This window comes from Salvelinus sp. IW2-2015, unplaced genomic scaffold, assembly GCF_002910315.2.
Source record: "Salvelinus sp. IW2-2015 unplaced genomic scaffold, ASM291031v2 Un_scaffold1904, whole genome shotgun sequence".
In the NCBI taxonomy this organism is placed as follows: domain Eukaryota; kingdom Metazoa; phylum Chordata; class Actinopteri; order Salmoniformes; family Salmonidae; genus Salvelinus; species Salvelinus sp. IW2-2015.
Genome location: NW_019943265.1, coordinates 163,646 through 178,737, shown reverse-complemented (window position 1 = coordinate 178,737; position 15,092 = coordinate 163,646). Strand labels below are relative to the sequence as shown.

Sequence of the window (15,092 nt, the reverse complement as noted above, 5' to 3'; positions counted from 1 at the left end):
GTAATGCATGCACAATATGCATTCCATTTTTTATTAGATAGGATTTCTATTTTCTAGACAGATGGTAGTAAAGCATTATGAATTGAACATGAGCCTCATAATGGAGTATCAGCGGTAGAGAGGGTAACTGGGTTACAGATCGGTAATAGATGAATATCTAGTAAGACATATGGAGTACAGCGGGTAGAGAGGGTAACTGGGTTTAACAAGATGGTAAAATAGATGAATATCTATGTAGACATATGGAGTCAGCGGTAGACGCGGTAACTGGTTTACAGATGGTAATAGATGAATATCTATGTAGACATTATGGAGTAACAGCGGATAGAGAGGTAACTGGGTTTACAGTGGTAATAGATGAATATCTAGTAAGAACTATGGAGTACAGCGAGGCCTAGAGGGTAACTGGGTTTAACAGATCAGGTTAATAGATGAATATCTATTAGAGACATATTGGAGTACAGCGGTAGAGAGGTAACTGGGTTTACAGATAGGTAATAGATGAATATCTGAGTAGACCATATGAGAAGTACAGCGGTAGGAGAGATGGTAACTGGTTTACAGATGGTAATAGAATGTAATATCTATTAGACATTATGGAGTATAGCGGTACGAAGAGGGTAACTGGGTTGACCGATGGTAAATAGGATGAATATCTAGTAGACATATGGAGTACACAGCGGTAGAGAGGGTAACTGGGTTTACAGATTGGTAAATAGATGAATATTTTAGACATATGGAGTACAGGGGTAGAGAGGGTAACTGGGTTTAAAACAGAGGTAATAGATGAATATCTATTAAGACATATATGGAAGTACAGCGGAGAGGGGTAACTGGGTTTAAACAGATGGTAAATAGATGAATATCTATTAGAGACATATGGAGTACAGCGGTAGAGAGGGTAACTGGGTTTACAGATGGTAATAGATGAAATATCTATGTAGACATATGGAGTACAGCGGTAGAGAGGGTAACTGGGTTTACAGATGGTAATAGCATGAATATCTAGTAGACATATGGAGTACAGCGGTAGAGAGGTAACTGGGTTTACAGATGGTAATAGATGAATATCTAGTAGACATATGGAGTACAGCGTAGAGAGGGTAACTGGGTTTACAGATTGTAATAGATGAATATCATTGTAGACAATGAGGACAGCGGTAAGAGGGTAACTGAGGCTCAGCATACCTCACCTCATCAACCACCTCTCTCCCTGTCCAGGTACCAGTGTTTTAAGTCAGCCTGGATGTTCCAGGTGCTCCACTCAGGCTTCAGGTTCCCTAAGGACTACCCCAGCCTGAAGACTGCTCAGCTGGTCTATGACAAGGAGGTGCAGTGGACCCTGGGAGCCATCCTGTTTAAGACACGKTTCCTGCCTCTCAGGTCAGTAGGCACTTCTTGTGTGTGTCTGTCTGTGTGTCTGTCTGTTATTAATCCATCTCTCCTCTCCAACAGGGACCTCCAGGCAGAGTCATTTAAACAGGGCCACTCCAACTGGCTGCGTTCCTCCTTCGTCTACAACCACTACCTGTTTTTTGCCTGTATCCTGGTGGTCCTGCTGGCCATTCTGCTGTACATCCTCCGCCTCCGCAGGATCCACCAGCGAGAACAGAGGCAGGCTGAGGCCCTGGACCTGCTCTGGGTGGAGGAGGGGGAGGCTCTTCTGGCCTGATCCAGGATCAGTTTAGACTCTGAATCTTTCTTGACCTGAGGCCTTGGGTGTGGGGGGGGGGTTACTGATCTAGGATGAGTCGAGATGCTCTCAGTAACTGGTGTTCATAGCCTGGTATGCACAGCTRTAGGATCAACCTTTCACCCTCTGAGTTGTAGGCTTGACTGGTGCTCTATTTGTTAAGAGGCACTGATCTAGGATCAGATAATCAACCGCAAATCATGACCTTGAKTYGGACCAACGGCCTGTTGGGACAATGATCTAGGACCAGCTTAGTCACGCTGAATCATAACGTTGACTAATGGCTAGAAATGCAATAGCAACGTCATCCTACAACGAAGGTTTGAATAGGGGCGGAACACCCCGTTACACATCTTCACACCCAGAAACAAATATCAACGTTGACCTGACCGTGACTCCCTAAAAACAGAAAATAAAACCAAGGCCAAATCACATAAGTAACCTCTGACCTAGAGGTTTGATGTAAACATAAGTAGGAGGGCAGGACGGAACCTTCAAAGGGGAGAGATTGCAGATGTGGCGAACATCATAAAGCGAGAACTGGATCGTTAAAACAACGAAACAGGAAAATCCCAACAGGTGAAAGACGAGACGAGCCATTCTATTCTATTGTAGATATTCACTGTGCGAGAGCACTGTATGGCAGTTTGTGAAGAATAAGCTGACTTTAGGCTTGAATGAAACCTTAACCACAGATCTAGAATCAAGTAACCTACTCAACCTTAACACATGGGTAGCAAAAAAATCTGACCCTGTATCTGTGGTTAGGGGTAACTTCTAGCTACTCTTTGTTGAAAAGGGTGCCTCTATGATTGTCTGTTTGGACAGTATTGTAACCATGARGATACAAAKTGTGTGTCTGACCAGTATACTTCCTGTAAATCTCACAAACAGGAAGTGCATTAATTCCTTAATAATCCCACTGTGGTAATGCTTTTGATTTGAAGCTTTCAAATAGAAAAAMGCTTTATTGATTTGTATTGAAAAACTACAATGAGGAATCAAACATGGGGCGGCAGGTAGCCTAGTGGTTAGAYCGTTGGGCCAGTAACCGAAAGGTTGCTTGATCGAATCCCCGAGATGACAAGGTAAAAATCTGTCGTTCTGCCCCTGAACAAGGCAGTTAACCCACTGTTCCCTGGGCGCCGAAGACGTGGATGTCGATTATGGCAGCCCCCCGCACCCCTCTGATTGAGAGGGGTTGGGTTAAATGTAGAAGACACATTTCAGTTGAATGCATTCAGTTGTACAACTGACTAGGTATCCCCCTTTCCCTTCTCAAACWATTTATTACAGGGGTTCATTGAATCTGAAATGTTTGAGATGTATCTTCTTAACGTTTTTAAGCGGTTTGTTTTGGTGCTGGGAACAGTTTGTTCTGAGCCAGTTATYTTGATGACAAGCTAGGAGAGTGAAACGGGTTGTCAGTGTTTAATGGATTGAAGTMGATGCCTTCTGATTGCATTGTGTTGAACTGTGGTACAAACACACACAACTGAACTCCAAGTTGTGTGTTACAGACTGTCAATGTTAGTTACCCACCAGCTCCTCACCTGCCCTGTACTGTAAATATCCAATCAGCCATCACTATCGGTCTTCTTACTTGCTCTTGATAATGTTGGGAGTATTGCTGTTGTTAAATGAGATGCATTGAATTGCTAATAAAAGAGCTGTCTTGTTATTTTTAAGCTGTATAATTTGAGTGGTCACAATGCAAGTGGAAGTGTAGCGTCAGTGATTTAATGTCAATTCATCACACTTGCTTTTGACTGTTTCTACGGCTGAAACCTCAAGTGCAGCATTTGAATGTGATCTTTATACCATCCTCGATTTGACCTCTTGTCAGTTTTGACCAGTTTGTTTGTTGTAGATTTTAACAAAGGGAAGGGGCCTCTAATTGTTGCAGCTCTATTTTGAATTTTGACTCTTCCTAAAGAAGGACCAATGATCAACTGGACCAATTTGTGTTCCAAATGGCACCCTATTCCCTATATAGTCACTACGTTAGAGCGGGGCCTATCCCTATATAGTGCCATACTTTAGAGTAGTCCCATAGGGCTTGGGTTAAAGTATTGCACAATGTAGTAAATAGGGTGCCATTTGGGACGTAATCCAACTGTCTTGTCGGTCTCTTATTGAGGAAAAATAACTCAACATGGATGTGGAAAACAAACATCTGTTTTAAATAAATCAACGTTTTAAAACATGTTGCTTTCTTGGTACTTTCTCTTGGTATATGTTTAGAGCCAGGGTGTATTCATTAGTGCACATGGTAGCAAAAATGTTTGCAACGGAAAAATAAATTTTCTATTTGAACAAGTTCAGGTAGTCCATCCCTGTTTCATTCCATTTCTTCTGTTTGGTGCCTAGTATATACGACCGAGCTGGTTTAGCAGGTCTTGGTAACTTGTGTCAATGTGCCCTGACATGAGCCGAGGTTGGCAGTTGGCACTTTCCAGGCATTCTGGGTGTTTATATCATCCTGGTACGAGAGACGGGCGCAGGTCAATGTGTGTGCCAACGGACCAAGGCTGACTCTCCCCGTTTTACTTTCTTCAGGGACGGAATTATCCGGAATAAAACTCTTTGTTTTGCTTTCTCTGTTTGCTAACGATGTAGGAAAGGAAACAAGGAAAGGAAACAAGAAGGGAAGCTTTAAGAAGATTCGGCCACTGTCCAAACAAATGATTATCTAGGGAAACAAAAAGAGACCCTTACCAACGTGTTTTCTTCAAAATATACTTTAATACAACAGCTCATATAAATATTAAAATATACATTATACTCACAACAAACAAAAAACAAAATATTATGCTGCTATTGTACGGCACTTTGTACATTTTTTTCTTGCTGCTTTTTAAAATGTTATTCCATTCTGTATTTTGCCAATCCAAAGCGTTTATTGTACTATTGTGATTATTGTATGTTATAGAAAACAGAGGGAGGGGGTTAGAGGAGTTGTGAAGATATGGGGGGTGCTGTACATGACATGATGACACGGCGTTCTGGAATGTATCCTGTTTTGTAGTCCAGAAGAGACTTTTTGCAGTTCCTAAAGAGCTCCTCGTGTTCTAGAATCTGTGTTCTAGAATGTCCATTCCTCTTCTACTTTGCTCTGTTAGAAAATCATGGTTTGGGGTATCATTTGTTTTCCTCTGTCTGTCTGTGTCTGACAGTCCTGATGGGGTTTAGGGTAACAAACCCAGAGTCTCCGAGCTCTCCTCTCTCGGGGCGTCACGTCACGTCATCTTTGAAACAGGAGAGGGCCTCCAGTCTCTGGGAGGACAATGTGTGTGTGTGTGAGAGAGAGTCTTCAGTTCAGGACCAGTCACTGAGGGGTCACTGTAGTCCCACCAGGGTCATCTTACATCCGAGCCCATTCAGGCTTTAAACAAAGCTCACACAAGCCTTCTTCAGCTCTCTCTCTCACACACACACACTGATTGGGCTGAGGAGGAATTCACCTCCTTCCTTAGTTTCATCCATTTCAGACAGTGAAAGGAGAGAATAGTGTTCACCTACAGAGGACCAACTAGATCAGAACACGAGGTAATGCTCCATTCTTCCTGGTATGAACATGGGAAAAAGTAGCAAGAATACTTTGTATTGTTGTCAACCTCGTTATAACYTACTACAGTATGGGCCTAGACATTTGGCAGAAAAATGCATCCTACAAATGTGTAATAAGTAATACAGTGCTCAAACTTGTTGTTGAACCGTTTGTCAGTTCAAACTGGATTCAGCCCTTGTTGTCGATTGCTCAAAGGCATTCTAGCACTGTGTTTCTAAAGGCAGTATTATCAGGAAGGARCTGTCTCTGGGATCGGCTAGCTCTGCCTTTCGGTCTGTCAGAGCCGACTCGTTTAGCTTCCCTTTAGTGTGAGGCTGTGTTGGACCAGGGAGCTGGTCTGAAATGGKACCCTATAGGGGACAACTTTTGACCAGCGCTGAGTCCTATGGGCCCTGGTGAAAAGTTGTGCACTATATCTTGAACAGGGAGTCAGTTCAGATGCACCCAATCTGTGATCGGCCAGATGGCTGGCTTCTCCCCCCCCACTGTATGCCAGGTGGCAAATCGGGCTGAAGGTGGAGATCTGACTCGACTACTTTCTCCTGGCACCCCCCTCTATTCAAGGTAAAACATAAACAGTGTTCTGAGAAGCAGAGTGAGTGGGAGGAATGCTAGCTGAGCGTAGAGAGAGAGAGTGTTCTTGCCAAGACCTCGCCGCCACTCCCGTTCCATCAAAGTTAACCCAAAACACAACCCATGAAACGGTACATGAACAGGAAGAGAAAAAAACGAATCCAGTTAGTGTAGGCCTAAGTGGGAGGGAAAAACGACAGTTTGAGTTTGTTAAAGTTATTTCTACAGTTGTTGTTGTTGCAGAAAGCAGCAGGAGGGCAGTGCTAGTGCTCCTGCCAGAGAAGAGATCGTGTGACTGTTCTGGCACGGTGTGTGTGTGTGTGGAGAAGAGAAGCCTCCCAGAGAGAGAAATATATAACCACAGTACAGTAACACTCACTCTCCACCATTTTACCAACACAGAGAGAGGCAGTCAACCAAGGCTTGAATTCCAATGTCAATACTACCCAGCTCGAAAGACATGATAGAAATGACTTTATCAGGACCAGATTACAACCAGTTCTGSTAATAAACTAGTTGTAATTATTATTTCAACCAGCTTTTGCCCACTGGGTACACAACACTATCTGCCCACTACATTGCTCCATAATACATGGTACAGTAGTATGCTAGTATGGACATTTGGAACACAGCAAGTCCTAACTTAACTTTGAGTTTGAATTTCACTTAGTCATGTAGTGAAATCAATGGGAAAAGTAACTTACGTGGAAGTTACTATTCACCCCTAAAGAGATGATGATTATCAACTAGCCACTCTGAGTCAAATCACAACGGGTGTTTGTGGGTTCATCATGATAACATTATGAGTAACGTAAAAAAAAACATTCAGAGAGCATTGTGTTGTTTTGGGGATTTGGAAGAGGTCTCTCTCCTAGTAAAAGGACAGTGCCTCAACGTAATGTCAGACCTGACTGTCCATTTGGTCGTCCTCTCCAGTGTATCTTCTTTAATCCAGCCACCATCTGTCTTTGGCATCGTGTTCTCTTACAGTGCTCCGGGCTGCGTTCAGGACTACCAAAGTTACACGAAAACGTTTCCAAATTGAAGCCTGATAGGAGTTTTTCGAGAAGGATGTTTTTTTAAAGTATTGAAACAGTGTTTCTCAGTATCTTCACACCTCCGTTTTGAGGACCATCACCGCAGCAGCAGCAGCCGGTGCACCTGAGCGCCAAATAGTTGAAGGTAAATGACCCTTTAGTATGCTGGTGGGGCGTTCTAAAGGATGAAATCCATAGGTGAGAATGGAACGTTTTTATGGAACATTGGCTCTGGAACGCAGCCGGTTTCTCAAGGTTGTTCTCTTTGAAAAACAGAACAGTATTGCTTAGCATCGCCATGGTGATCTGTCACTCCCACCTCTGAAATTGTCCTGCGTGAATTTATTATTTCTTCTCGTTTGGTTGCTTTGACTGTGTACATCGTTAGGTAATACCCCTGGTAAATACCCACTGGGCACAGAATCAACGCTGATTCAACCAGTCTGTGCCCAGTAGGATAGCTCATTGCTAGGTTGTTTTGTTCAGGCATACTGTACTGTAGGTTATGTGGCTCATAACTCTAGTAGGCACTTCAAACACAACATTTCCCTTTCAACGTTAAAGGCCCAGTGCAGACACAAATTGATTTCCTGTGTTTATATATATTTCCACTGCGGCACGGCAAGCGGTACCGGAGCGCCAAGTCTAGGTCCAAAAGGCTCCTTAACAGCTTCTTCCCAAGCCATAAAGCTGCTGAACAAAGTATTTCACAGTAAGGTCTACACTGTTGTATTCGGCGCATGTGGCAAATAACATTTGATTTGGTTAATATGTCAAAATTATGATAATGCACTTTTATTGTAAGTGCTGTTTGAAAATGTCAGCCTGTCTTGGTGGGATGGAGTTTTGGCCTGCCTGGTGATATCACCAGGTGGCAAATTACTTAATAGACCAATAAGAGAGTTCCAAACTCTCTGCCAATAACAGCTAGTTGTCGATTTCCCCTCCCCACTCAGACCACTCCAAACAGTCTGTCAACATTCTTGCTTGAGAAATTGCTCTTGCTAAGAAGCTGTTTTGTTTCTTTTTGACCATTTTAACTGGAAACAATCACAGTTAGGTACTTTAATTTTCACCCAGAAATTATTTGATATTAAGATAAAATGGCTGCATTGGACCTTTAACACGAAGTCATTCAACTTCACAACAACATTGCTCTTTCAAGGTTAACACAACATTGCTCTTTCAAGGTTAACACAACATTGCTCTTTCAAGGTTAACACAACATTGCTCTTCAAGGTTAACACAACATTGCTCTTTCAAGGTTAACACAACATTGCCCTTTCAAGGTTAACACAACATTGCCCTTTTAACGTTGGCAAGATGTTCTGCCATGTTGTTGCTCAGGTGAGAAGTTACATTTCACCAGAGCACTGTATACTATAGTATACTGAACCAGAAACCATATTGACCATTTACAGACCCAGACAACAATAGTTTCTGTTGTTGAAAACCATGACCAAATACAACAAATAGGCTGTCAATCAATAATCATGTTTAAAAAAAGGTGCAGATACATTACTCTTTAGAAGGTGTTTGGTTGTACCCACCGCAGTGCAAATAGGTTTTGTGACTGGCGTGACCAACGACACTCACTGGCCTTTAAAACACAATGTACTCTGGTCTGCATCACGTCGYACTTCTGCTACAAGACCGACCACCTTTTGGCTTGGCCAACAAAGGCAGCACCATAGAGTTAGAAAGAMGGCTGTAGAAAAAAAACGATAGGCCCTCTTTCTAACTCTATGGGCAGAACAGAACTCAGACCCTCTCTAGTCGTTAAAAGACCATCCCCACTTTGTGGGAGCATGGCTTTGTGAGTAAACAAAACAACAAAACAKAAACAACTTTAACGACAAATGTAACAAAAACGCTCCAGCACAATAGCTGTTGACTCTTGTTGCCTTTAAGAAAGGAAGGTGCACTACAGGTTCACATTAGGAGTCAGACGAAGGAGAAGGCGTGGAGAAGGCGTGGAGAAGGCGTGGAGGACAGACGCATCCCTTTTTTGTTTTCTGTTTATATTGAACACAAACACCCAGACAGCGTTATGCTGTAGCGCTAAAGGCAGACCGATAGGAGCTTTGTCACTTCCATAGAGATGGGAAAGAGAGAACACCTAACTTAATSGGAAGTGCGCCCTCTATTCATCTCTATGGGCATGTCCTGTATACGCTAGCCTTACCCAACACTCCTCTCAGATTTAAATGTTAACAGTGATTTAARGAATGTCTGATTGACGTATCAAATCGACCTTTCAGGCAATAATACAGGTAGCAAAAGGCGTCCTTTTCATAAAGGATGTGTGAGGGTAATCATTAACACGATCAACGTTTTTTTTGTTAATCAATTCAACGCCATCTTCAGATTGATGATACAATGATTGGATAATGGCAGTAGTAGGAGTGAGAGGGTTAGGTAAGAGCTGATCACTTCAGCTTTCATTTCAGCTTTCATTTCAGTTCTTTGAAATGTCAGCTGTTCGTGTCATCTTTGGTCGGTTGGATTTAATAGCTACTTTTTTTAAAGTMKATTTTTCTTCCTTCTAACTCTGTGACGAAAGCTCCGCAAGTCTTAGCTGCTACAGTTGCTTTGATGTTTGGTGTTATCACAGTTCATCCTCTGTTCTCTGGTRGTTCTGAGAGAAGGAACTTGCATTTTCAGGGTCATGTTCATTAGGGCACCTAACAAAACGTTTTAAGATGTTTTGCAATGGAAAAAACAAACATTTGCGTTTCTTATTGGAGAAGTCCAGGTAATCTTCCCAGTTACGTTTGGTGCCTGATGAACAGGACCCAGGTGTTTCTCAAAGGGGAATAGACAGGATACAGCTACGAATCAAAGTGCTCATTTATGCCCTCTGTGGCAAGCACCAATTACGTTGCTCGCTGGTCAAAAGAGGCTCATCCCACTGATATTTACTAGCAGGGTCGATTCCAGGAGGGTGTAACCAAACCTGCCAAACGTTGCAGATAGCAATGTTGTGAATAGAGAGGACATTACTCCTTACTCTAGATGTCAGAGATGCACYTCTGTTCCATACAGTACATTTCTTTCTGAACCTTCCAAGGAACGTTGTGGCCTACTGAACATGACCCTCCCCCCCGTCCCTCCCACTTCTCTTCCTACCCTACCCTCATGCCAACCCCCTGCCAACTTCTCTATCATCTACAAACAGTGCAATGTCTATTCATATAGGCACAATGGGATACCAATACAGTTTACTGAAGAAGGGAGAGATTAAACCAACCACACACATTCATACTACACACACACACACACACAGCCACAGATCAGCTGACTCACACACACCGTCAGCAGCTAGCCTGTGTTGGTAATTAGCTGAAGGTAAGAAGTGTTACAGAGCGCTACTGAAGAGACAGAAGGAAACAGAGCTGAAACAGAGGGGAGGGTTGAACTCAAACCTCAGTCTCTGTTGACCTGTAACCCCCACCTCCTCCATCTGCTCCTCCCTCTCTTTCTCCATCCCCCTCCATCCCTTTCTCCATCCACCTATTCTCCAGGTGACAGAGTGTAGTGGGGGACGGTAGGAGTGGGTGGCTGTGTCCGAGGGGTGTCGGAGGAGAGCTGGTGGTGTTGGCCAGTCCATTAGGCAGCTGTCTCCTCTCCTGGTCTGGGGGGGGGGGTCAGGGGTGAGTGTGGGGTACATTTGGCAGCTGTCTCGCTTTCCTGGGTCCAGAGGGGGTGATGGGGGACATTAGCAGGCTGTCCGATCTCCAGCCACGTACTGTCGGTGACGTGAGAGATGAGTACTGTGGCGGATGGCGACATGTGGGGTGCGTCAGAGTGAGGGGCATCACAGGGGGGCTGGGTCGGGGCAGCTGGGTTCGTGCGTCAGGGGGTGTTTATGGGGGTGATGGCGGGTAACAATTAGACAAGCTGGTTCTCCTCTCTCCCGGTCGCAAAGAGGGGTCCTGTGGTGATCTTTGCCCTTAGGCGCCCAGTCGTTGGTCAGCCCTCGCCTCCACTCACCATGCCAGATTCTCTGGAAAACTCTTTGGTCCGGTCCAGCCACTAGAGACCTGAGACACACACAGTATGTTAAGGTTAGCATAGAGATACTGTGATACAGAAGAAGAGAAGAGATGGAGAGAGATGTCTTTTCCCCCTGGTTGAACTGCTCTCTGTGTCTTTACGCTCTAATCTGGGTCGGTTTTTTTCCTCTCTCCCTTCGCGCTTTGCCTTCCGGTGCGGCGCCATCCTCCGTCGTTCCTCCTTTCCTCTGCGACAGTGTCACGCCTAGCCGCTCCACTGACGCTATCTCCCGTTCGCTTTCCTCGCCTGATGGTGCTGAGGTCGGGGTATCGTGAGGCATGCGTGAGGGGTACTTGGTTTGTCCCCTCCTGCCATGAGTTGGATCCTCTGCCGTCAGGGCGGTCCGGTCGCTAAAGCGTGCTTGCCTGCCCCCGATGGCCGTGTGGGTCCTCTCGGGTCGCGACCGGTCAGGCTCGAGCGAGTGGAAATATCGCGCGGTGTATCGCCTTGGCCGTCCTGCTTTGCCTCTGTCCGGTGCGGCCCTCCGTCCCAGTTCGCCTGTAGGTGCCCGAATCGCGTCCGGCACGGGTGCATCCTGCCATTCGGTGACATTCCTGGCGACCGTGCGGCCTGCCCTTTCCCTCCGATCGCTCCACTCCATTGCTCCGTGTCCCTCGCCTTGTCCCTCCGTCCTCGTCCCTCCATCTCTCATCCGCTGCGATCCCGTTGTAGGTACGCAGTGAGATCGATCAACTAGATGTCAGCGCACCAGGCTCGATAATTTCTCTGGGGCGGATGGTCAGGGGCCGGAACATATTACAATAGTGTACTGGAATTGAACCACAAGAGCCCAAACATATACATTATTGTCAAACGTTTTTTAGCACCTACTCATTCAAGGGTTTGGTCTTTATTTTTATTACATTGTAGAATAATAGTAAAGACATCAAAACTATGAAATAACACATATGGAACTGTAGTAACCAAAAAAAGTGTTAAACAAATCAAAATATTTTTTATATTTGAAATTCTTTAAATAAGCCTGCTTTGCCTTGATGACAGCTTTGCACTACTGCCATTGATCTCTCTCAACCAGCTTCATGAGGTAGTCACCCGAGGAATGCATTTCAAATAACGGTGTACGCCTTCTTAAAAGTTAATTTGTGGATTCATTCTCTCTTAATGCATTTGAGCCAATCAGTTGTGTTGTGACAAGGTAGGGTGGTATACGAGAGATAGCCCTATTTGGTAAAAGACCAGGTCCATATTATGGCAAGAAAGCATTCAAATAAGTAAAGAGAATGACAGTCCATCATTACTTTAAGACATGAAGTGTCAGTGAATCTGGAACATTTCGAAGACTTTGAAAGTTTCTTCAATGCGAGTCGCAAAAAACCATCAATGTGCTAAGATGACACTGCTCTCATGAGGACCGCCACAGGAAAGGAAGACCCAAGTTACTCTGCTGCAGAGGATAGTTCAATTAGAGTTACCAGCCTCAGAAATTGCAGCCCAGTAATAATGATTCACAAAGTTCAAGTAACAGACACAACATCAACGGTTCATGGGAGAAGGCCTTCGTGGTAGAATTCTTGCAAAGAACCACTACTAACAGGACACAATACTAAGAGAGACTTGCTTGGGCCAAGAACACAAGCATGGACATTAGCACACAGTGGAAATCTGTCCTTTGGTGTGGAGTCCAAATTGGAGATTTTTGGGTTCCAACGTGCGTGAATTTGTGAGACGCGGTGTGGGTGAACGGATGATCTCTGCATGTGTATTATCCCCCGGAAGCATGGAGGAGGGAGGTGTTATGGTGTGGGGATGCTTGCTGCTGACACTGGTCTGATTTATTTAGAATTCGGGCACACTTAACCAGCATGGGCTACCACAGCATTCTGCAGAGATACGCCATCCATCTGGTTTGGGTTAGAGGAGCCTATTCATTTGTTTTTCAACAGGACAATGACCCAAAACACCTCCAGGCTGTGTAAGGGGCTATTTTACCAAGAAGGAGAGTGACAACCCCGGCCTCCCACAATCCCTCAACTAAACCAAATTGAGGTGGTTTTGGGATGAGTCGGCACGCAGAGTGAAGAAAAGAAGCCAACAAGTGCTCAGCGTATGTGGGGACTTCTTCAAGCTGTTGGAAAGCATTCCAGGTGAGAGCGGTTGAGAGAATGCTAAGAGTGTGCAAAGCTGTCATCAAGGCAAAGGGTGGCTATTTGAAGAATGTTAAATATAATTTTGATTTGTTTTAACACATTTTTTTTGGTTACTACACTTCCATATGTGTTATTTCATAGTTTTGATGTCTTCACGTATTATTCTGCAATGTAGTAAATAGTACATCTAAAGAAAACCCTGGAATGAGTAGGTGTTCTGAACTTTGACCGGTAGGTATAATATTTATCTAAAACATAATCATCTCACAAGCTGGCTTACATTTCACATATACTGACCTCTCTATTATGGTGGGAATACCATGGGACAGATTTCCAAAAAACACTTGAGCTGATTGGCTGGTGTTTTACAGTCTTTACGTCCAACAATAAAAATTAAAAATGTTAAATATATTCCCAGAAAATCTCCTCTCTTCCCGTCCGCTCCCCCTTTCTCCCCCCCCCTCCATCCCCTCTCTCCTCCCTCCACCGCCTGGACTCTTTCAGTATGTCCTGCCAGTCTCTGGGTCCATCCCTCGTTCATTTTTTGTCCACCTCCTCTCCGCTGCGCTCCCCCCCGCTGACGCAATCACTTCCTTGATCCTCAGCAACGCCCCCAAAAGGTTCTCTACACCACACCACAAACAACACACACACACACACACACAACACACAACCACACACAACACACACACACACACACACACACCCACACACACACCACACACACACACACACACACGGGGATAAACAACATCAACACGTTGAAGTAGCTAGTATACTGTTCAGTTCATAGTATAATGAATCAATGTGCTCTATTTGAATGGGCTTCAAGTTGGCAGGCAGAAGATGGATATGTAGCATGAATGTACTACCGTTCCCATAATGCTCTTGTCCTCTTAATACAGATAATAACTCCCTGTCGGGGACACAGCCCACCCTCTCCCTCCTCTCTCTCTTTTCTATTCACAGACATCCTTCATTCCTTCGCTTCCAGAGTTTCCTTACTAATTGCCTTCCACAAGGACAGGCTCTCTGGAGAGACGCTAAACACAACGACACACACACAGCACACACACCACACACACACACCCACAACACACTACCACCACCACCACTACACAAATCCACCGCACACACACACACCACACACACCACACCATTACTTTGGGTAGAGTAATGGGGAGTTCAGGCTGGTCCAGAAGTTGGCAGGTGTCCCAGCTCCAGTCAGTTTTGAGTGAACTTCCCCGTGCCACTGGCTTATACACGAATGGGAAACATGCAGGCGGTTCGTATAGCACATATAAACGAGAGAAAGGGAGGAAGGAGAGGGGAGTGTGTGTGGTTTATGGGGTGGAGTGGGGTGAAGAGAGGAGAGCAAGGGAGAGAGGGAGGAAATGAAGAGAGGGAGCATAATGAGGTGAGAACTCCTGCTAGACTCGTCAGCTCTAGACCCTGTTAGTCCCTCTCCTTCCTCCATCCGTCACTAAGGCCAATCGACAACCCCCATGTTAAGGCTGCGCTTAGTGGATAGGGTAAGAGTGTCAAGGAGCGACACTTAAAGTGCTGCGATCCGCTCACAACACCCTTTCGCTGTGGATGGGGGTGTTGCCTCTCCTCTTGTCGCATCCTATAGTCCAAATCAGGTCCTGTGGACGCTTACTGAGTTGTAGGGAGAGGATTGTTGATGCCTTAGGCAGCCACAACAGGTGTAGTTCTCTGATTCGTTCATAAGGCGATTCTCTCACCGTCAGTGATGCAGGGAGCTGTGTCAGGGAGCTCAGGCCCCAGTGTAGTGTAATGGGCGTCCGCGCCAACTCGACCTCTTGATAGCGGTTTGTAGTGAAGGGGTGCAAATTGCCAACACGGCCAGGAGCTGTCGTTGTTTGTCAGCAACTTTATAATGTGGTTGGAATCGTGCGCGGGCCACACAAGTCTTGGGTGACAGGGAGTACAGGTATGGGCACTAGCACCCACCTGTGGGGGCCCCATATTTGAGGTCGAATGATGGCTAGAAGTGTTGTGGCTACTGCACACCTGGGACCAGCCTAGTCAGG

General features: G+C 45.1%; 2 protein-coding genes across 2 annotated transcripts in view; one reads left to right on the top strand and one right to left on the bottom strand.

Annotated features, from left to right (window-relative positions):
* Positions 1–1,203: 1,203 nt before the first annotated feature.
* LOC112072372 (ectonucleoside triphosphate diphosphohydrolase 7-like) lies at positions 1,204–1,889 on the top strand. The gene is made up of 2 exons (XM_024139783.2): positions 1,204–1,383; positions 1,456–1,889. Exons 1-2 carry the CDS (start codon positions 1,247–1,249, stop codon positions 1,670–1,672), a joined length of 354 nt encoding a protein of 117 aa, XP_023995551.1. The 5' UTR covers positions 1,204–1,246; the 3' UTR covers positions 1,673–1,889.
* Positions 1,890–13,538: 11,649 nt separating this feature from the next.
* The window catches only part of LOC112072371 (CREB3 regulatory factor-like), a 5,925-nt gene continuing 4,371 nt past the window's right edge, over positions 13,539–15,092 (bottom strand). Inside the window, exon 5 of the mRNA XM_070439773.1 lies at positions 13,539–13,663. Coding sequence (XP_070295874.1) covers positions 13,539–13,663 — 125 coding nt within the window. The remainder of the gene's footprint in view (positions 13,664–15,092) is intronic.